Source organism: Lepidochelys olivacea (genome assembly GCF_965140295.1).
Source record: "Lepidochelys olivacea isolate rLepOli2 genome assembly, chromosome: 5".
Lineage (NCBI taxonomy): Eukaryota > Metazoa > Chordata > Testudines > Cheloniidae > Lepidochelys > Lepidochelys olivacea.
This window is the reverse complement of record NC_140415.1, coordinates 76,319,611-76,341,451: the sequence shown is the minus strand read 5'-3', so window position 1 is coordinate 76,341,451 and position 21,841 is coordinate 76,319,611. Positions and strand designations below refer to the sequence as shown.

The following is a 21,841-nucleotide window of genomic DNA, read 5'->3' as shown; positions in this document are numbered from 1 at the left end:
ATGGAGACTGGGCTGGCGTAAGACCTGCTGCTGTCTCTGGACCGGGAGAAGTGGCGGTGCCGGGATCTACGACGGCCCCAGGACTGCGATCTCGACGTGGAGGACCGGTACTGGTGGTAACCGCAGCTCGCTCCGCAAACTGTCTTGATGGGCAGACCGAGACAGTGAAATGCCAGCGATCAATGCCTGGGGCTGCAATGTCTTGGCAGAGACTTGGAGCGGGAGTCCGAGAGGGAACGGCATTTACGACCATGCCGTGATTGACTGCAGTACCCTCTCCGAGATGCGGACCGATGGCGACGCCCACTGCGGTCCCACCAATATTCGCTCCTTGAGGATGAGTGGTGCCGCAAGTCCCGGCCAGACAGAACCCAGCCAGACAGTCTGGTCAGTGTAGAGGGCTATCCACCTGGACTCTGCCCCGAACGATCGCTGGGTGGTGATTGGCATTGGGACCGGTATTGGGCCGGAGGCGACTGCAGAGATCCCAGCGACTGCTTCCTCTGGAGCGTGGGGCCAACATCGGCGGCACTCTGGGCACTGGCATGGACATATCATCCCGGGCTGCCTGGAAGGCTTCAGGCGTGGACGGCATCCGGACATCCGGAGAGGCCTGTTCCGAAGAGGTCGGACTACTCCACTCAACATGAGTTGGAGACCTGGGGCCCGGTGGGGATCGAGAACTGCCTGACATGGGCCTAGCCTCTGTCCCAGACATCCCTCAGTGCTGCTGCAAAGGGGGAGTCTTCCTGGCCCTCTTGGTGTGCCCCGTAGACGGGGAATAGTGCTGACTGGTCAATGGCACTGGAGGGTCGCCACACACCGACGCCGTGGTCCTGGGTACCGGTTTGGAGCGGCGTGCTGTGGTCAGGGTCAGCCCTGACTCCATCAGGATGGCCCAGAGCCTAACATCCCTTTCTCTTTTGGTCCAAGGATTAAATGACTTGCAAATCTTGCACCTTTCGCTGATATGGGTTTCTCTCAAGTAGCACAAACAGTCTGTGTGCAGGTCACTTCTTGGCACAGAATGCCTACAAGAGCCGCAAGACTTAAACCCCGGAGCACGGGGCATACTCTGGCCCAGGCTCACTGACTAACTAAACTGACTAAAGGTACTAACACTGAATGAATGAACAGTTCTGGGGACGAGCTACAGCAAAGCTGGAGCAGAGCAGTTCCAACGCACCTTCACTGGCGGCAAGAAGGAACTGAGGGTAGTGGAAGAGTGCAGATCCCCTTATACTGCACCAGGCAGGCGCCACTCCAGGGGTCACGGGGGGCGCTCCCCACTCGGGTACTGCTAGGGGAAAAACTTCCGGCACAGGTGCACGTGGTGAGCATGCACACCTATTGTGGAATAGACATGAGCAATCACTTGAAGAAGAATAAGTTATTGTTCATGAATTCTAATAATTTCAACCCTGATGAAGAAAACCAGTTTTTAATTTTTAAAATCTCATATTTCAGCACAATTGGCTTCAAAACTAGACAAGTTATTCTATTTACATAATACTTTACATTTTCAAAAGATTAATTATTTTCCACTACTTGTGTTTCAGTAACACCTAAAAGCTCCAATCAGGACCAGGACCTCTGTGCTAGTATTGGACAAAGACAAGAAGAGAATTTTTGTCCCAAAGACCTTGCAATCTGATTTAGCACTAGACATGACAAGCAAGGATAACGAACAATAGGAGAGAAGGGGTTTGGCAGAGGTGGCAGGATGGAGGGTAGATGAGGTGAGCAACAACAAGATTACATAGTTACTGAAACTAGATGAAGTACACTCACAACTTGATGGTTTTAGATCAACTGAAAGTGTTTTTATAGAAGTATGAACTATTCCCAGCCATCTCTTGACACAGGTATCATTAGCTGGCTGATTTTTACAGGCATAATACAGGTGAGTTCTGAGGAGGGATTTGCAGAAAGGGTAGCTGCCTTACAGTTATTCCATGATGGGTATTACATTCAGAGAGAGCACCAGGGAAGAAGATACAGAGAAGTTTCTGGAATAAGGTCATACATCATGGAATAGGTGGATGTAGTAAAAGACAAGGGCAAGTAAGTAAGGGCAGTCAGAGTTATGAAGGGTCTGGAAGGTGGTGACAAGAAGATTGAACTCTATGAGATTGAGATGGAAAAGTAGTGGAGTCATTCCGAGAGCGGTTGAAGTGGTCAGGTCACAAGCTAAGAGGTTAACTGAGGCCAGCGATACTCAGACCTCAGTGGTTCAGGAGCCAAATTATCTATCAATATTACCCAAAAGAGCCACAGGAGTGTGAATTCATTGTTTCATTTACTCTCTCTATATACATATATAGCTAGCATAGGGCTCAGCCCCAGCTGCGGGCAAACTGGGGCTCAGGGGTGGGGGTGTGATCAGCCCCAGCTGTGGGTGGCACAAGGCTGGGGAGAGACCCTGGCATGGGCAGTGCGGAGCTCAGGGGCTCAGCCCCAGATGCAGGCAGCAGGGGGTGGGGGGTGGGTCAGCCCCAGCCCCGGGAGATATGGGGAGGGCAGCTGGAGTGAGCCCTGCAAGGGGCCTGCATGGCTCAGGCGAGCCCCAGCTGTCCTGTTTTTACTTTTAAAAAATACTTCTCCACTGGAGCCTGAGAAACACATCTTTCTGTAACCTCTTCTCTTTCCACCCGCTCTCAGGTGGCAGCTTCCATTACTGTGCCTGACCTGATGTAGGTTCTCCGGAGCAGCTGATGCTGCCCTGCTGTGATTAACACATGTTAAAAAAATTAACGCGTTAATTGTGCTGTGTGTTAATCGCACGCGTTAACGGCAGTTAATTGACAGCCTATATGTAAATATATAACACATTTAATTGACAGCCTATATATAAATATATATATAAACAAACATTACACACGCACACTCTCACAGCAAATGAATGAACAGCAAGTCTGCCAGAGCAGGATTAGAACTCAAGACTTCCTAACTCCCTACTCCACCTCTGTTTCCCAGGCTATGCTGCCTTTCAGACATACATTTCCTTGATTAGGAGGGTTTGACAGGAATTTTTACAATTTTCCATCTGGAGAGAAAATAAGGGTTCTTACATCTCCATTAAATTCAAGCCCCATTGGTTGGTGCGGTATCAACACATTCTTACTATGAGGCTTCCCGAGTAGATCATGTAAGCATAATGTATCTATTGAACTGACATCAGTTTTGGCAATTATTTTTTGAATTGTGCACTGCGGAGTTCACATCAGGCAGTTTCTCATGACTATTAAGCATACAAGCCTCTTTCCTTAATATCTCATCTCAAACAGAAGTTAAGCCTCTAACTTTTTTTTGTGTGTGTTTCTTTCCGGGGGGGTGGGGGGGGGAAGTGCATCTGCAATCTCAGTGAGCAACATTTTAGAACAATCTCTTCATGCTCCATGAAGTCAAATCAATTCAAGATAACCATTTTGCAAACAAGATTTTTCCAAAAAGCTATAGCCAACATTGTTTTAAGAATGTTTGGGATGTTATGAATAAGAGGAAGATAAAACTTATATCATGCTATAAACAAATATAAAATGAGGACAGGCTAATTTCTGCTTAAAGTATTGCTAATGCAAGAAGGAGCAAAATGAGTTTTGTAATCATAAAAGTTACCTTTGCTATGAAATAGTCCCAGATACTAAGCTCAGGAGGGATAAACTTTTCTCTGTAAGATGGAGATTCTTGCTCTACCAAAGATGATGACGGAGTTTGTGAACTTTCTTTTGGAGAGATTTTTGATGAAAGCATAAAACTTTTTTGTTGCTTCTTACCATTGTCTACAGAAGAAACTAAAAAGACAAAAAAAATATGAAAAGAAGAAATGAATATTCATGGTAAAAGGGTAAAACACACCTCTGTTATATATTTCCAAGATTTTTTTTTTACCATCTCTTTAAAAAGTATTTCCTTTTACTATATTAATACTCAAACAGTATTTGAAACAAACCTCTATATAGTTTTCATATAGTATTCTGTGTTAAAGGGGAAAACCACTAGTCTTCAAACTTAAAAAATCTCCAGTCAATCACATCCTTCAACAAGTAAGTTACTATTTATTAGGTTAATATCTTTAATTTCATGGTCAGAGATCATCAAAATGTACACATGCAAGATGACCGTGTTATAGCTTCAGAATTCTTCTGCTACAAGTACTTAGCAATGCAATGCATTAAACACTTATTGGGGGGGAGGGCAGTGTTCACAGTTGCAGAACTAACAAGCATCAGTCAGCAAAGGCAGTATTATTCATTGATGTCATTAGTGAACTGCACACATGTAGGCTAAACAGACACTAGCTGACCAAATGCAGCTTATTTTTTATAGGCTACTGGTTTTAGTCTCAATAGATGTTTGGAAGAGGGAGGGTGCTAACAGCAAAAGATCTCTCAAAACTCACAATGGTGCCCCAAATAATTAGGTAGTTTAAAAATAACGCCCAACAGGTAAGACTCTGGAGCTGAAGCAGGACAAATTTAGTGCTCTAAATACAGCTACGGCAGGAGGTTTGAAAATCACCCACTGCAGCTACAACAGGAGATGAGGAGCTATGGCCATATTCTGACAGGTCTGACCATGCTTTCTGTGCAACAAAGGAAAGAGGAAACCATCAGAAGGATAGAGAACCCAGATGAAAGAAAAAGGTTCCTCACCTTCTTATAACTGTTTATTGAGATGTGTTACATATACTTATTATACTACGTGTGCGCACGCATGTCTCATGTACCATGCCAGAGAGTCTTCCATAGCGGTACCCTAGTGGCAGCCACACCTGCTCTCTGATATTACATATGCTTTGAGGGTACAATGGCGGAGCCACCCTGCTCACCTTTCAGTTCCTTTGAACTGGACTCAGGAAACAGACTAATGCACTGGGGCAGGAGGGTGGGTTGTATAATGGACATATGCAACGTATCTCCAAGAAAGAGAGTTATAAAAAGATGAATAACCATTTTCTCTTCTTCGACTGGTTGCATATATCCATTACTCTGGTTGACTTCTAAGCAGTTTGCAATGGAGGTGGGGAGCTAGGTGTGATGGTGCCCCCCATAAGGCTTTATGGAAATATACTTATGAATGTATATATGACATAATTAGAATATGTTTATGCTACACATGCCATGTAACATATCTCTAAAGGTTATGATCTATTGAATCTATTAATCCTATCTGTATGCATGTATCATTTTTGTATTTGAAGTTATGAATATTGGCTGCATACTCATTTGATTCTGAGTAGGTTTTAGTGAAGCAGTGGTTTTAGTGAAGACTATTCCCAGTAAGTGCCCAATCAAGAAGCCCTTAAGCCAACAATAAACTTGGAGATGCCAATCCACATCTGGGCTTTCCGAGGAATGTGGCTTGGCTAGTAAGAAATTCAGTCATGCATGGACATGTGACTTGCCCAGGTGACTCCAAAACTCCATTTTGTAGCTGGACTTTGCATTGGAGAGAGGAGGGGGGTCTCCATCCACAAGAGAAAGTCTATTTAAACTCCTGGGAGACCCCTCCACTTTGTCTTCAGCTAGCTAAAGAGAGAGCGTCTTCACCCCCAAAGAAAGAAACTGGAACAAAGGACAGTAACTACAGGGGAGGGGTGGTGGTGAGTGATTGCTGGACGCAGACTAGAAGGAGATTAGTCTGTAAAAGGAAGCTTACTGGGTGAGGATTTTGTCTCTATTCAGTTTTATTACTGTACTAGACTTAGACTAGCGTGTTTTATTTTATTTTGTAATTCACTTTGTTCTGTCTGTTACTACTTGGAACCATTTAAATCCTACTTTCTGTATTTAATAAAGTCACTTTTTATTTATTAATTAACCCAGGGTATGTATTAATACCTTGGGGGGGGGAAGCGGGGGACAGCTGTGCATCTCTCTATCAGTGTTATAGAGGGCGAACTATTTATGAGTTTACCCTGTATAAGCTTTATACAGGATAAAACGGATTTGAGGTTTGAACCCCATTGGGAGTTGGGTATCTAAAGGACAGGAAAACTTCCTAAACTGCTTTCAATTAAGCCTACAGCTGTTAGGGGACATGGTTCATACTTGGGTCTGGGTTTGCAGCAGGCTAATGGGTCTGGCACAAACCAGGCAGGGCTCTGAAGTGCTAAGCTGACAGGGCAGGAAAGTAGGAGCAGAAGTAGTCTTGGCACATCAAGTGGCAGCTGCAAGGGGGTTTCTGTGATCCAACCCGTCACACTAGTAGTCTCACCAGAAGAGGGACAGCAGAACTGCTCTCCCCATATTTGAAACTTTTCTCAATGTGATAGTAATCACATGTCTAGCAAAAGTGTGGACTGAAGACCACATGACCACTCTACAGATGTCCACAATAGGAATATTTCCCACAAATGCCACAGAGGCTGAGCATGCTCCAGCTGAATGTGAAGACAGCTTTTCTGGTGTGTCAATGCCCTTGATCCTGTAGCACATGACAATACAGCTGGTGATGCACAGGACAGTTATTCTGTTGCAGGATGTCTTTCATTCATTCCACAAAGGAGACGGACACCTGAGTAGGGACCCAAAAAAGTTTTGCTCCTTCCAGATAAAGGAAGCGGGCTCAGTGAACATCCAGAGTGCGTGGCTTTGAAAAGAAGACTGGTAAATATATTTTGATTGGCTGAGGGGGAAATAAGATACTACTTTTGCTCAGGGTGTGGCCTATGCTGTATCTTGTCCCTGTTAAAAAAAAAAAAAAAAGCATATCAAGGATCTGTCAGAGCATGTAGCTTTCTTACTCTTCTTGCTGAAGTGACGGCTATTCGAAAAGCCAACTTTGCTGAGAGGTGTGACAACCAACTGGTGCCTAACAGTTCAAAAAGGAGACCCATAAGGGCTGAAAACACTAAATTCAAATCCCACTGTGGAATAGGGTCCCTGATAGGTGAAAACAACCTAAGGAACCTGGTAGTCAGAGTGTTAGAGAATACGTGAGGTTGAAATGTTGAAATTGTGGCCAGGTTCACTTTAATAGAGCTGACTGCTAGACTAAGTTAACAAATAATCAAAAATATTTTGACTCAGACTGTGTAGCAGATAACTTAGTAAGTGGAAGCGTGTGTCTGGGTAAGTGGCCCTTGTGGATGGGTTTTCTACTATTATGTAGGACATTCTGGACTGCCACGAAACAGAGCGCCCTCCTGGGTTTATTCACTAAGGAACCAGGCTGTGAGGTGTAGTGACTGAAGGTTCGGATGCAATACCTGCCTGTGACTCTGCAATATAAGGTCTTCGACTAAAAGCATAGTTAAGATTTCCTTGATGGACAATGTGAGCAGGTCTGAGAACCAAGGCTACGTTACCCAGCTTACAACAGAGAGTGTTATTCTGCCTCATTCTGGCTTCAGCTTGAAAATGACTTGGAAATCAGCAACACTGGAGGGTAAGCAAAGAGCAAGTCCTTGTCCCAGGGAAGAGAAATGTATCTGATATGAACCCGGACCTGTGACCTATCCTTGAACAGAGGAGAGGCATTCCCTGTTCCAACTGGTTGCAATTAAGTACTCCTATTTGAAATATTTACTTTAGTACAGTCATGTTGAGAGACCATTCATGATCCAAGGGAATGACCTGTTCAGGGAGTCTACTAATCCATTCTGAACCCATGGTAGGTATGATGCTAAGAGTCAGAGAATTTCTTTATGCAGAAGTTCCAGAGCCTGACTGTCTCCTGGCACAGGCTGTTCAATTTGGCACTCCCTGATTGTTGAAGTGTAACACCACCATGGTGGTGTTGGTAAGTATTTGGATATCCCTGCCCTGTATATATGAAGTAGAAAATGGTGGCATGCTCTGGCAATGCCCCTAACTCTGAAATGTTTATGTGCAGCCTGGCCTCCTTAGTGGACCACAAACCCTGAGCATGCAGGTCTCCCAGATGCACTCTCCACCCCATGGCTAAAAGTCTGTTACCAAAGTCATACGGGGAAGAGACTGGGAGAACAAGGCACCCCTACAGACATTGTCTTGGTTCATTCACCAATACAGGGATGATAGGACCTTGTCTGGGATGCATCCTAGTGTGTCCAGGGGATGTATCTGAGGGCGATACATTGACTTGAGCCTCTGTAATCCTCTGATATGTAGCCAGGCATGGTGAGGGAAGGGGTCATATACATGTACTTGACATATGCCCCAGGAGCCTGAGGCAATTCTTCGCTGAGGTCAAGCATGGCCCTTGGAGGACACACAGGGGTCTCGTAAAGCTATAAGACTTGGTATTGGCAGAAGAGCCTTCGCTAGGATAGAATCCAGGACTGCCCCAATACATTTTATTCTCTGCGGGGTGAGGGGATAGGTTTCTCTTTGTTCACTTCCAGGGCTAAAAGCATGAAAACAAATAGAGTGTTCGATGGATACTTCTATCTACCTGTTGACAGGAGCGATCCCAGACCAGCCAATAGTCCAGGTACAGACATCTGTGATGGAGGTAGGCTGCTACCACTGCCATGCATCTGGTAAAAACCCTTGGTGTGGAAGACAGGCTGAAGGATATGAACTGAAAGTGATCTCCTACTCCCTTCAAAATTTCCTGTGGTCAGGGTGGATTGCCACATGGAAATATGCAACCATGGAGTTGAGGGTAGTATACCAATCTTCTGGGTCTAGCAAAGAAATAATAGAAAAGAAAACCATATAGTATTATAGCTTGTTTAAATTCCGAAGAGCCATGGTATTGCTCTGGGTATTAGGAGGCAGCGGGAATAGAATCCTGTCCCAGTACTGAGAAAGCACTTCTTCTACGGCTCCCAAGAAATGTAGATTCTGCACTTCCCACCCTATTACAGACTTGTGAGATGGTTCCCTGATAAGGGATAGGGTGAAGACAGGAACTATAGGATACATCCTAATTCCCCTGTGAATAAGGCAACCTGTTTCCAAAAAGGGGAAGATTTTCACTAAGATCTGGTATGCTGACTGGAGGAGTCCAAAAGGCTGCTTTGAGGTGTGTGGCTTCTTAGCAGAAGCACTCCAGGTGGATGGCTGGGGCCTTCTCCTTTGCTGTTTGTGCTTCTGCCTGTACCCATCAGTCTCTCTAGGGCTGTAGCCCTACTGCCTTGGTAGAAACTGAAGTTGAAACTTGATTATCCTGGGGGCTAGCATATACAGACTTAGGAATTTCAACACTGCCCTAGAGTCTTAACATATTAGTGCTCTTATTCAAGGAGAGCAAGGTACATCCTTTGTAGGTGAGGTCTTCAATGGTCTGTTGTACCTGAACAGGAATTCCTGGGGACCGGAGCCTTGACAAACACCACATAATTACTGCCATTGCCCAAACTTCAGCAGCTGAGTTCATCACATCGAGGGAGGCCTGCGAAGGGGCTAGTGCTACCAGCCAACCTTCCACTAAGAGAGACTGTAAATTACCCTTGGAAACATCTGGTAACTTGTCGAGGAATTTGATATGGCATTCCAACTGGAATAATCACAATGGGCCAAGAGAACCTCATAATTCTCTATAAGCAGCTTTAAGTCCACAGCTGACTCAACATTTTTTCTAAAAGAGATCCAAATTTGTGTCCTTTTCTTGGTGTCACTTTTGCTCTACCTTTCCAATGCAGTTCATTAATTGTCACCGCTGCCAGGAAGCTTGATGTGCAGTGTTGATAAAACCACTCATAGCCTTGTGATGGAACTTGGTACTTGTATCCCATGCATTTTGCCACCAGTACAAGGAGATGATGGGATTTGTCATAAAGCTTTACTAGGTTGCATGACTGCCTCATTTATTGGGAGAGCAACTTTCCCTGTTGTAGCAGAGTGTAAAATGTCTGAGTTCGTGGGAATTCTCCTCCTCAAGCTCTATCCGAGTTCCTAGAGACAGTGTCCTCCTTTTCAGAAGCTCCTGATAGGACTAAAAGTCATCAGATACTGGAGAAGATGCTACTGCTGCCAGGGTCTCATCCAGTGATGAGGATGAGGTGTTCAGAGAAAACAGGTTTGAACCTTCTTGAAGCTGGTCGTGAACTGCCAGTGTAAAAGGTCTTTCCAAAGCAGGCAATGGGTGGTCCAATCCTCAGTACCCCAGGAGCTCTGTAGGAATACTGAGTGGCCTGTCTGTACTACGTGAAGAAACTTTCCCCCTCTGCAATATGTTTCCATAATGTAGTGGCTGCTTGGTAACAACTCTTTGGTACTTCCCCTCTCAAGGACTAATTTCTGTAGTGCGGTGGAGATGAGGACCTAGACACTGGAGGCATCTCCCCATGGTAACCAGTAGGGTCAATGATGGGGCTGGTATGGTATCGGAGACCAACCGTGCCTAGACCAGGCACTTAATTCCTTCGATCCACTTATCAAGATAATTTCTATAATAGTGGGAACAATGCCTCGGAACGCACTGGATTTCTGAAGTGGGAATCCACTTCAGATTCTGAGGAAGAGTATAAATACACTGAAGGCCAGGGGGAAGCAGTACCAGGAAACATTGCAGGAGATTGAGAATGTGATCTGTGACAGGCCTGTGGAATGGGACTGCAATATCAGGGGCTTCTGAGCTATAGTTACTGTGCACTGAGAGAGAACTGTTACCATTGGTGTCTAAGCCAAGATCAAGATTGCTGGGAGTGTTATCAGACCTGAAATCGCAGGTGCCAAACCAGCTCCCAACATGGAAACCAGCATAGACACCACATGCAACAGGCTTGTACAGGTACTGTCAGCCTGAATAATTGGCAAGAGTGGTCCTGAGAGGCTTAGCAGATCTTCTGCAGCTACATATGCCTCCACAGAGGTCACTACTGAAATAGGTCTTTGCTCCGCTTAAGCGGACAGCTCCAGCATCAGCACCAAGGAAGTAGTTGGCCTCAATTGTCCCGGCATTGGAACCCGAGTCAAAGGTTCTGGCTTGACTAAGTCACTAGGATGGAGCATTGTGGAGTGGCAGGCCTAAGGGTGCACTCTGTCTTCAGTACCAGAGTGGCCAGCCTCTGCAGTTGAGGAGTCCTACACACAGCACTATGACAACATGGAAGTCATCTCCCTCTTTGGCTTTGAAGGCAGAGAGCGCTGTAAGCACTTCTGCCTCTTTGAGGAATGTCCTGGCAAGGTTATCACCTCTTGTCTCCTTCCCCAGTTAAGGCCAAGGGAGCACTCCCTATAGTCAACTGAGGCAGTAGCAAAGCCAGGTGAGGAGCGGCCTCTATGAGGATGAACCTGAGGTGTTTTTCTCTCTGCTTTCTAGTTCTAGTTTTGAAGCTCTGGTAAGTTGTACACTCATCTCTTATGTCACCTTTTCACAAGCATTTAAAATGGAAAGAGTGAGGGATGCTCACGGACATGAACTTTTGACACCTGAAACAGGACTTGAAGCCAGGGGCCATGGCATAGGCTCCCCCAGTACCGGGCAGAGCCCAGCATCCACTAACAATCAGATTAAACTATACAGGAAAAAAGACAACAAGAAAGAAAGGAGGCCCAAAGGACCCAAAATGAGTATCACAGTCTAACAACTGTAAATGGCAAGTTCACAGTGGGAATGAGCAAACATCAAGTTCTGGCCACCAACGGTAAGAAGGAACTGAAGAATGGGGAAGACCCTCCATCCTTTGTACACCTGGCGCGAGACACAAGAGACATGTACGGCCGCCTGCATGGGAACCACGAGGGAAAACTCTGGCATCAGTGCATGAGACATACATACACCTAGTACAAAGCACATATGCAATCACTTGAAGAAAAATGTTTATAATTATGAGCAGAGCTCATTTTACGACAAGGGAATTTTCTACTATGCATTTTCATTTTATTTTATTCTACATTTTCAAACGTTCATAACTTTGGTTAATCAAAACTAGATTTTTTCAATCCAATCAAAAGGCACTAAGCTCTGAAAGGAGTACTGTCTGTTCCAAGTTTCAAGCTTAAGCTATTTTTTGCTACAGTCCTGTCTTAAGAGTGGTTTAGTTTTTTGTTTTTTTTAAATGGGAACAATTTTTAACTTACAAAATTCGAAGAGGCTGAAGGGATTTCACTCCCACTTCCAAAAAAGGAAATACACTTTCAGGCATAAAACAAAACATGGAAAGTTCCTACTGAAAACCGTCAGAATCCAATGATCATGTGAAAACAGGAAGGGGTTGTTTCTATTGTGATATGCTTTACAAACGAAACTGTAATGTATGTTTAACTCAGCATCTGCTACAAGCGGAAAACTAGACTTCATGTTGAACCTAAGATAGCTACTTTTGAACTGTGCATATTCTGTCACCACATTGCTACAACAGAACAGTGTGGCTAAGCAGAAACATATTTCCCCTTACGGATACTGTTTAGAATTCACTTACCTGAATTAATGATGCAAATCTATATGCTGTAATACAATGTTTCATATTTTGTTGTTTAAAGATTATCAGCCAACTCAAATAGCATGCACGTGCATCATTCAATATGTAATTTTAGCTTCGGCACAAAAAATGAAACTTACTCCAATGTTTAAATGAAGCAGAAAAAGAAAACTATTCTGAGATACAGAAATAAACAAATTTGTAAGTTTTTTTTAAAAGTGTATTTCAAAAATCAATTACTATATTATCAGTTGCTATTTCTGATAACCTGTGGTGGTATTTTCCTCTAGCATTTTGCCAGCTAGCCCTTGGTCACTCGTCTGATACTTTAGAGAGCTGAATTTAGAATGAGTTTTAACTAATATAAGTGGCTTGACACATATACCATGTGTGACCTACTTTTGCACATTCTGAAACAATCATTTGATAATCCTTTGAGTTCATAAGCATATTTTTTTAAAAATCCGTATGTGGTAGGTTATGAAAGCTTGTCTCTCACCAATAGAAGTTGGTCCAATAAAAGGTATTACCTCATCCACCTTCTCTCTCTTGATTACATACCATTTAGGATCTTAAATCATTAGCTACCTTTAACAGTAAAGTCAAATTTAATGTGTATAGTTAGCTACAAGACAAAGTTTATCAATTTAAAAGAAATTTGAGATTGTGATTTTGAACTTAATCTTAATATACTCAGAATCTGAGAAAATGCATCTTCATTCCCAATACATTAAATTTACAACACTGATACAAATTAGCAAATGGCACTTTTTAGGAGTAAAAAAAAAAATTACAATTTTTTTAAAAGCAGGCAAATTTAAAATAGGAGGCAGATTAAAAAAAAAAAACAGTCTGTGAATCCAGATGTCCTACTTTAGATGACAGTATAGAAGTTACAGTAAAATGTGACGACAATGGAGTACCATGCATTGGTACAGGGATGGTTTCCAGTTTGGCAACATGCTGCCCAGTGTAAAATCAATGGTACCTCAAAATACTTTTGTCTGGCTGAACACCAACCTTCGAAAATAGCTACTATTATTTCTGGAAAAACAAAGGATTTTGCTCTTACCTTGTAAATTTACCACTCAGACAGCTGAAATTTGGACCTCTGTTCCTCTTTTTTCTGACTCAAGAAGTCCCATTCCTTATTTACCACTAAGCAACTTCCTGTAGTACTTCCCTTTCTTGCTAGAGTCTCCTTTTTAGCCAGAGACCCCATTCCCTCAAAACAATCAAGACTATAAAATTGAACAGCATTACCTGGCTGGGACCCTTAGACTGGTTTTCTCTTTTGCAAAAAGTGAATTTACAAATTAAAACCAAAATTCTCCTTTCCTCAGCAGCTCCCACAGAGTCCCTCTCCAGCCCACCCCCATCGGGAATCTGGGCTATGCCTGGCAACACGCAGCACAAACAAGAGTTGGATTAATTTACATGGGAATTTAGAGGACATTGTCTGGTATGTGTTGTCATCGGTCCCGTAACACAAAGAAAAAATGTTCATCGATTACCATTTTGCTATCCAGAAGACAACCCATCTGCCCAAGACATGGAGACGGACAGAAAAAGGTATGACTTTCAGAAGGCAGCCTCTTGCCCCCACCACACGCAGTCCTTCTGCAAAGCATATTTACAAGAAGAAAGTACGTAGCCACTTGAGTATGACAGAAGATGTCTTTCCCCACCCAAAAGCAGGAAGAGGAAATCAGACTGCCAAAACTCCTGGTTTCTGTGGCCATAGCACATAATGTCCACAAAGTGCTTGAGGGACTTAGAAGAGGAAAAATGAATGAACTGAACCTTATGAAATCTCAAGTTCACCTTAAGAAGGAAGCTGGGAACCATACTCCGTGTTCATCTTATTATACATATCAGTTTTACTAACACCGTGCAGACAATCAACATGGGTTTGCTCTAATGGTCAATCCTTGAGCAGTCTATCTCAAACCCAGCCTTGTGGTTCTACAGGTCATTCATGCACTACTCTCCAAGTTCTGGTAACCGACTTCAGCTACTGGCAGGCACTCCTCCCCATTTAGTCCCTACTCTTCTCTTTCCATTCTTCCACTCTCCTCCCTCCCAACTCCACCAATATGGTTGGTCTCAACAAAATGAAAGTTGTTAAAAGTTCCAGTATCTGAAGTGGTCTGGGAGCTTTAAATATTAGGATCTTAAACACCCTCGACTTGCCTTGCAAGCTACAACACGGAAAGGGGTGGTGGGGCAAACCACAAGGTTCAATTGAAGTAATTTATTAGAAATTCAGATAGTGTTTCATGACAGTGGTTTTGGTATTCCTGGTGTGCATGCGCACTTGCTTCATACACAGGCATTAGGTCCAAAGGGATGGCAAATCTGGCATTATAGTGTGGGTTGCAACAGCTTGATGAGGAACCTGGTTCTCTGAAATCTTGTGGTTGTGGAGCAAAAGACAGCCACAACAAAGGACAATAACGTTTTTCATTTTCCCCATAAATGGGTAGCAAAGGAGGTACTCACATTCCTTTCCAACTACCTTAACTTTCCAAAGTTTCTTGAAAAGTTTTCTGAGAACAATGATGAATTCAAGTTTTGTGGTTCAGTGATAAGCTAATGGAATCGTTTTAATGTTAAAAATATTTTCTGGTTTTGAAGTGTTAGTTCCTCTTCTGGTATGTCACACAACATTTGAGAACTGATGGAAAAAGTAAACCCTGATGAATAATAGTGAAGTGGCTCCATTTAGTCTACAAGACAAGATGGACAGGTATCTGGGATCACAGATCTGTCTTTAAAAGGTTTTAAAAATGCTCAATAAAAGAAAATTATCAACCAAGCATTTTCAAGCTACTCAGAATTTCACTAGCACTCAGTGTTCAATCCAAATGCTATCATGCTTACCGCAAACAGCAACATTTTCATTATCATTCCTTATTTGTGGAGACAAGCAATTTAAAAAAACATTTTACTTGTAATCTGAAGTTCAAAATGACTATTTGAATGAATGTTAAAAATCATTCCTACAAAAGACTTGATTTGAGAAAATTCTTGTTTTTCATTTACAGTAATACTCAAAAGCAACTGAGCACATGAAATGAAGTATGGATTTCTAACTGTTATAAAACAAAAGCGAGTATCAAAATTGTTCTGCAGAACTCTTATTATGGAGAAATTCTTATTTCTCTATGTAAGTTGCACAGAATTCAATCAGAAAATTGAATCAGAAATTATTCAGGAAACTAGACTGAAACTCTCCAAATGGTCCTGGAAATGTATCGTATCTTTTCACCTACCGTTTTATCATGATGGATAACGGAAAGACTAATACTTTATATACATAAAATAACAATTCCCAGGGGAGATGGAAACATTTTACAAGGCTGCCAAAATATGTAAACTTAAATTAAGTGTGTCTCAAAAATAATATTTGAAAAATATGTTCCATCTTTACTTAATAGAATTAAGGAGTCTATTTCCTTGCGAAAAGTGATATTCAAAACACCTAATGCAGTGCAAGGATGCTGCTTTATGTGCTTGGGGTGTAAACTATTCCAAGGGAATCTGAATTTTGAACGGTTAGTCTTGGCAAATGAACAAAACAAACTTTAAAATTTGTTTTAAAATGTAACTGACATTAAAACTACACATTTATTTCTGTCACTAGCTCTGAGATTTTAAGCAACACTTGAAAAAACTTTCCTCACATCAGCTTAAGTATGTTCCACAAAGATACATGTTTTGGGCATAGAAGATATTGAACTCAACTTATGGGGAGCTCAGTATCCACATTCAGACAAATGCCCAAAGTCAGACAAATATCTGAACAAATATCAAAGAAAAATGCATACTCCACATTTCTCAGAGGATCAGAAGTCTTTTTGGACGTCTGATTTCTTTATGAACTCTGGATGGCACAGAGGAACCAAGATGAAGCTTAAAGTTTGATGCTGAGTGATGCTCATGTGGACACAATCTAACCTTAAAGAACGAGTTCTCCCATTACCGCAACTCTCCCCATGAGATAAGAAAGCATCTTTTGACATCCTTAATTTGTGGGAACGAAAATGTTGACAGGGTTCTGAAAAAAAAACACTTCCAGAAAAATAACGCAGGTGTTTATCAGGTATTTCATTTTTTAACTAGTATGCCATTATGAAGTATTTACATGCATACCTGAAATTTTTTTTTTTTTTTTTTAAATACTGGAAACATTAGTCTTTAAGTTCAATCTGTGAGTGAAAACTTAACATAAAACATAAAAGGGAAATGAGGAGGAAAAAAAGACAGGCAGAATTATTGGGCAATATATTTGAAAGTTACCGAACAGTCCAGAAGGAAAGCTGAATGGGAGTCAGTAGTGACTGGATAAAGTGGGATGACTAATGTGTCACTGGATGCTGGAGAGATCAGATGATGGAGATAGCTAGTATTCCCAACTCAGACGTCGCTTCCCCCTATATCTCCCTTTTGACTCCCACAATTTTAGCAGGACTTTGTGCTTCATTTCTTTGTTTTCTTCTTCCCCTACACACAACTGTTATTTAAGCATGTAGTATTTCAGTCATCTGCAAAGGATTTTTAGAAATTGGACTTGTGCCATTTTTTTTGGTATCACTATACTATGTATGATTTTTTTCAGAACAGTTTCTGGATTTTTTGTTTTTGCCTTATGACTTCTGTAATATCATAACTGTACTAGTTTTCCAAATCACTAGACAAGAGCCTTCCAGGGTAAAAAAAAGCTCTGAACTTCCAAGGTAAAAACCAAGCAGTAAAAAACCCTAACTTTATCACCTTTCAGAACATCTTCATATGTCAAACAAAAACAAAATTAGAAGAATAAGCCAATTTTAATTTCCTTTAAGTCAACTTTAAAGGAATGAACAAAAAAAGTAACAGTTGTAGTAACTAAAAATATATATATATATATATATATATATATTTATAAATACCCTAATAACTAAAAAAAATCGAGGTAAATTAGATCCACTGCGTTTCCTTTGTCTAAAAAATCTGTTACTTTCTCAAAGAAGGAGATCAGGTTGGTTTGGCACGATCTACCTTTTGTAAAACCATGTTGTATTTTGTCCCATTTAAGTAAGGCATTTGATACCGTGCCACATGGGGAATTATTAGTTAAATTGGATAAGATGGGGATCAATATGAAAATTGAAAGGTGGATAAGGAAATGGTTAACAGGGAGACTACAATGGGTCCCACTGAAAGGTGAACTGTCAGGCTGGAGGGAAGTTACCAGTGGAGTTCCTCAAGAATCGGTTTTCGAACCAATCTTATTCAATCTTTTTATTACTGACCTTGGCACAAAAAGTGGGAGTGTGCTAATAAAGTTTGCGGATGATACAAAGCTGGGAGGTATTGCCAATTTAGAGAAGGACAGGGATATCCTACAGGAGGATCTGGATGACCTTGTAAACTGGAGTAATAGGAATAGGATGAAATTTAATAGTGAGAAGTGTACGGTCATGCATTTAGGGATTAACAACAAGAATTTTAGTTATAAGCTAGGGACACATCAATTAGAAGTAACGGAGGAGGAAAAGAACTCTGAAGTATTGGTTGATCATAGGATGACTATGAGCTGCCAATGCGATATGGCCGTGAAAAAAGCTAATGCAGTCTTGGGATGCATCAGGAGAGGTATTTCCAGTAGGGATAAGGAGGTTTTAGTACCGTTATACAAGGCACAGGTGACACCTGGAATACTGTGTGCAGTTCTGGTCTCCCATGTTTAAGAAGGATGAATTCAAACTGGAACAGGTACAGAGAAGGGCTATTAAGATGATCCGAGGAATGGAAAACTTGTCTTATGAAAGGAGACTCGAGGAGCTTGGCTTGTTTAGCCTAACTAAAAGAAGGTTGAGGGGAGATATGATTGCTCTCTATAAATATATCAGAGGGATAAATACCAGAGAGGGAGAGGAATTATTTAAGCTCAGTACCAATCTGGACACAAGAACAAATGGATATAAACTGACCACCAGGAAATTTAGACTAGAAATTAGACGAAGGTTCCTAACCATCAGAGGAGTGAAGTTTTGGAATAGCATTCCAAGGGAAGCAGTGGGGGCAAAAGATCTATCTGGCTTTAAGATTAAACTCGATAAGTTTATGGAGGAGATGGTATGATGGGATAACATGGTTTTGGTAATTAAATATTCATGGTAAATAGGCCCAATGGCCTGTGATGGGATATTAGATGGGGTGGTATCCGAGTTACCCAGGAAAGAATTTTCTGTAGTATCTGGCTGATGAATCTTGCCCATATGCTCAGGGTTTAACTGATCGCCATATTTGGGGTCGGGAAGGAATTTTGCTCCAGGGCAGATTGGAAGAGGCCCTGGAGGTTTTTCGCCTTCCTCTGTACCATGGGGCAAGGTCACTTGCTGGAGGATTCTCTGCTCCTTGAAGTCTTTAAACTACGATTTGAGGACTTCAATAGCACAGATATAGGTGTGAGGTTTTTTGCAGGAGTGGTGGGTGAAATTCTGTGGCCTGCGTTGTGCAGGAGGTCAGACTAGATGATCATAATGGTCCCTTCTGACCTAAATATCTATGAACCTATAATAACTAGAATCTTTTTGTAAACTTCTGAGTAAAGCCTCCTAACAAGCCATTTATGTCAAGTTGTATGTCCCCATTTTAGAAAGGCTGAAACTGTCAAACAAGCCCAATGTCTTAAGACAGCGCTGCAGAGAAACAATGGTCAGATGCAGGATTAGAACGCCAAATCCTGATCCCAAAACTCCTGAGCCTAACTATTCTAATAAATACATGTCTTATGAAATGCATACAAAATGCAAATTTATTAGATTTAATCAAAAACAGAGTTAAATTTCTAGATTTACACAGGTTCCAAGGTCTGTGACACATCTAGAACTACACAAAAGTGGATATTAATTCTGCAGTAATAACTCACTAAAATATGTATATTTACATTTATATAAAGTTCTCTTTATCAAGGCATTTACATGAATATCATGTTTAAAATTATCCTAAACTCTGTATCGATAAACTAATAATTTGCACTAAAGAAAAATGTATTTTAAACAAAGAAATCAATCGATCTCAGGACAATTTAGAATTCATGTATTTACAATATTCATTATTTGTTTGCTATTCTAAAGGATTCTCTCTAGTTACTAAAAATATTTTAAGTATACAAAAAGTGAGAAATTGTCACTTTTGGTGTCTTGGATGAACACTTAGAAATCCACAGTCATCATTGCCCATATATCCATTTGATGCAAAACAAGCAGCCTCCATAAACTAGGATTTGAAACACTTCTGATGATGCCAAACCATGGTTTGAGCAATGTTATTTTTATATTTAAAATTGGTTTAAATTGAAGCATAGCAAAAATGCTACAAATGTGTCAATTTTTTTGACTTGTAATCCAATTGCGGGTGAAACAAAAAAAATGCTGATCAGTTCTTAAATTCAGGCTCATGGCTTGCGATCAGAAATTTTTCTTCACCTGTTTTATTTCTATATATGCAAACTGTTTTTACAGACCTAAATACTAAAGCTAATATCTTGCCTGCATGTTTGGTAGGACTATGAGTACTGATGGCAGCAAGGGATTTGGAAAACCCCACGCATTCCACAGAGAACACTACTACCTGGTGTGGGCTAGGCATAGAGAAGTGCCTACCTGCCAAAGAGAGAAAACATACACTGTACTTGCAGTAAAGGAACATAGATAAGGCTACTGTGTCAGGAGAGAGTCAAAAGCGGAGCTCTGCAAGAACCATTTTTAATATTCTATTTTCTACACTCTGGCATAACTGAAAAAGAAGCAGTATAAAAGATTAACCCTAAATCTGCTTTTATAGGATTAAAAATTCACAGAAGTGCATGTCATTACCATTCACTCCCCTCTTGTATTTTATTCTATAGAACAACAGCTCCACTAAGCGTTAGAGCAATTTACTGTATTGTCTTTTTAAACATTGCTTTGAACATGAACTAGAGTAAGGTACCCAATGAATTTCTACTCAAGACAAGCTATTTTGTGTGGTAATTAAGAAGTTTTTTTCAGAAATATTTAAAAAATCCCTAAAAGACAGGTAAATAAAAAAAAAAGCGTAAGCTAACCAGTTTTTGTTGTCTGTTGCATCTGTCCTCTGCTAGGAATATGAGCTCCTCCACCAAAGACAGCAGACCACATTTTGTCATTAAAAGGATGGGCCATAATTCTATACAATTCACTGCTGGAATGCGTTGCTAGACCATGAATGAAGAGACTAAGGTAGACTGCTGTTAGAATTTCGCAAAGTAAAACTGTGAGTCCTGGCTGGGCTTCCTCGCCAGCAGAATTCAAAAGACGTATCAGAGCTGTTATTCCTAAAATATAAAAATAATAGGAGGTAAATACTATCTTGTCTATAATCAAAGATGCATGATATAATCAAATGTATGAATCCTTTTACTTATTTGGAGGACAAAATGCAGACATTAAAGAATAATTAAAGTTATATTAAAAGACTCCAGAAGGAAATAAAATGTACTTAGCTTTTGCATTTTAGCACCGTTTTACAGGTTAGTGTATTAAACACGTCATTAATCAGTAGTCCAATAATCTACTCAAACATAAGTAAAAAGCTACGTTAAAAGAACTTTACAACTTTCAAGTCAAGCACTCAAAATTACAATTACTAGATACCTGGCCACAGAGCTGGAGACGTATTGGGAGTTACAGTTTCATCTAAGCTTGTTCTTAGAGTATGTCGCTGAGTAAGCAGCAGTGTCTGGTATACTGTTCCAGTAAACTGGTTTGCTTGTAATGAACTGTGGAAAAGAAACAAGCAGCTATGTTTATATAAAACACTGCAATTCTGTTTACAATTGGCTAATACACAGTACTCACAAGATGACAGAGCTACACAGACAGTTTTTAGGTGCACTGTTTATACATCAAACTGTTAGTATAGTGAGCTAATGCCCTGGCTGTGCTCCAAAGTCTGCTTTTTTATAGTTCTTTACCTGTAGCTGTGGCCACCACAAAGGCACTGGTAGATGCAGGCAGAGAGTGATGCTGCTAAGGTATGCATTACATGTATCTGGAAGACAAAGTATTTACAGTACAGATTACACTACAAATTGAACATTTGTATAGGTTACTCTCATTCATTAAAATACTTCAAGAGGCCAAAACCACCATGAATGCGACAAAAATTGTATGCCTAGTCCTGAATGGAAGTCTCTGATACTATGTTTATGTCACCTTCTATGCCAAACAAGAAAGTGACCAATAATGGAGTTATATCTGGCAGCAACTTTTAATATAATGTATTTAAACAGAAACAGGTGATATATTTCTAACAGATCAGAAAGCAAATTTAGCTATTCCATTACAGCTGAATTTTGCTAATTTACAATACTGACTGGGGGGACCCACAGTGAATTAGAAAGTCCAATCCTGAAAACACAAGTTTTGAAGGAAACGGGGCTACACAGATGAGCAAGTTATACATACATTGAAGTGTTTGTAGAATTGATTTCTAAATAAAAAAAAGCAAGAACATTGCATTGCCAAATGC

At 41.1% G+C, this 21,841-nt stretch overlaps 1 protein-coding gene and 1 long non-coding RNA gene across 2 annotated transcripts in view; one reads left to right on the top strand and one right to left on the bottom strand.

Moving 5' to 3' along the window:
• The window catches only part of DMXL1 (Dmx like 1), a 145,815-nt gene that overhangs the window by 34,449 nt on the left and 89,525 nt on the right, over positions 1 to 21,841 (bottom strand). Inside the window, exons 26-29 of the mRNA XM_084629263.1 lie at positions 21,285 to 21,361; positions 20,965 to 21,089; positions 20,397 to 20,645; positions 3,619 to 3,794 (exon numbers count right to left, since the gene is read on the bottom strand). Of these exons, the coding sequence (XP_084485389.1) occupies positions 3,619 to 3,794; positions 20,397 to 20,645; positions 20,965 to 21,089; positions 21,285 to 21,361 (627 nt within the window). The remainder of the gene's footprint in view (positions 1 to 3,618; positions 3,795 to 20,396; positions 20,646 to 20,964; positions 21,090 to 21,284; positions 21,362 to 21,841) is intronic.
• LOC311521130 overlaps positions 1 to 21,841 on the top strand; it is a 127,026-nt gene that overhangs the window by 50,159 nt on the left and 55,026 nt on the right. The gene's annotated exons all lie outside the window — the stretch shown is intronic.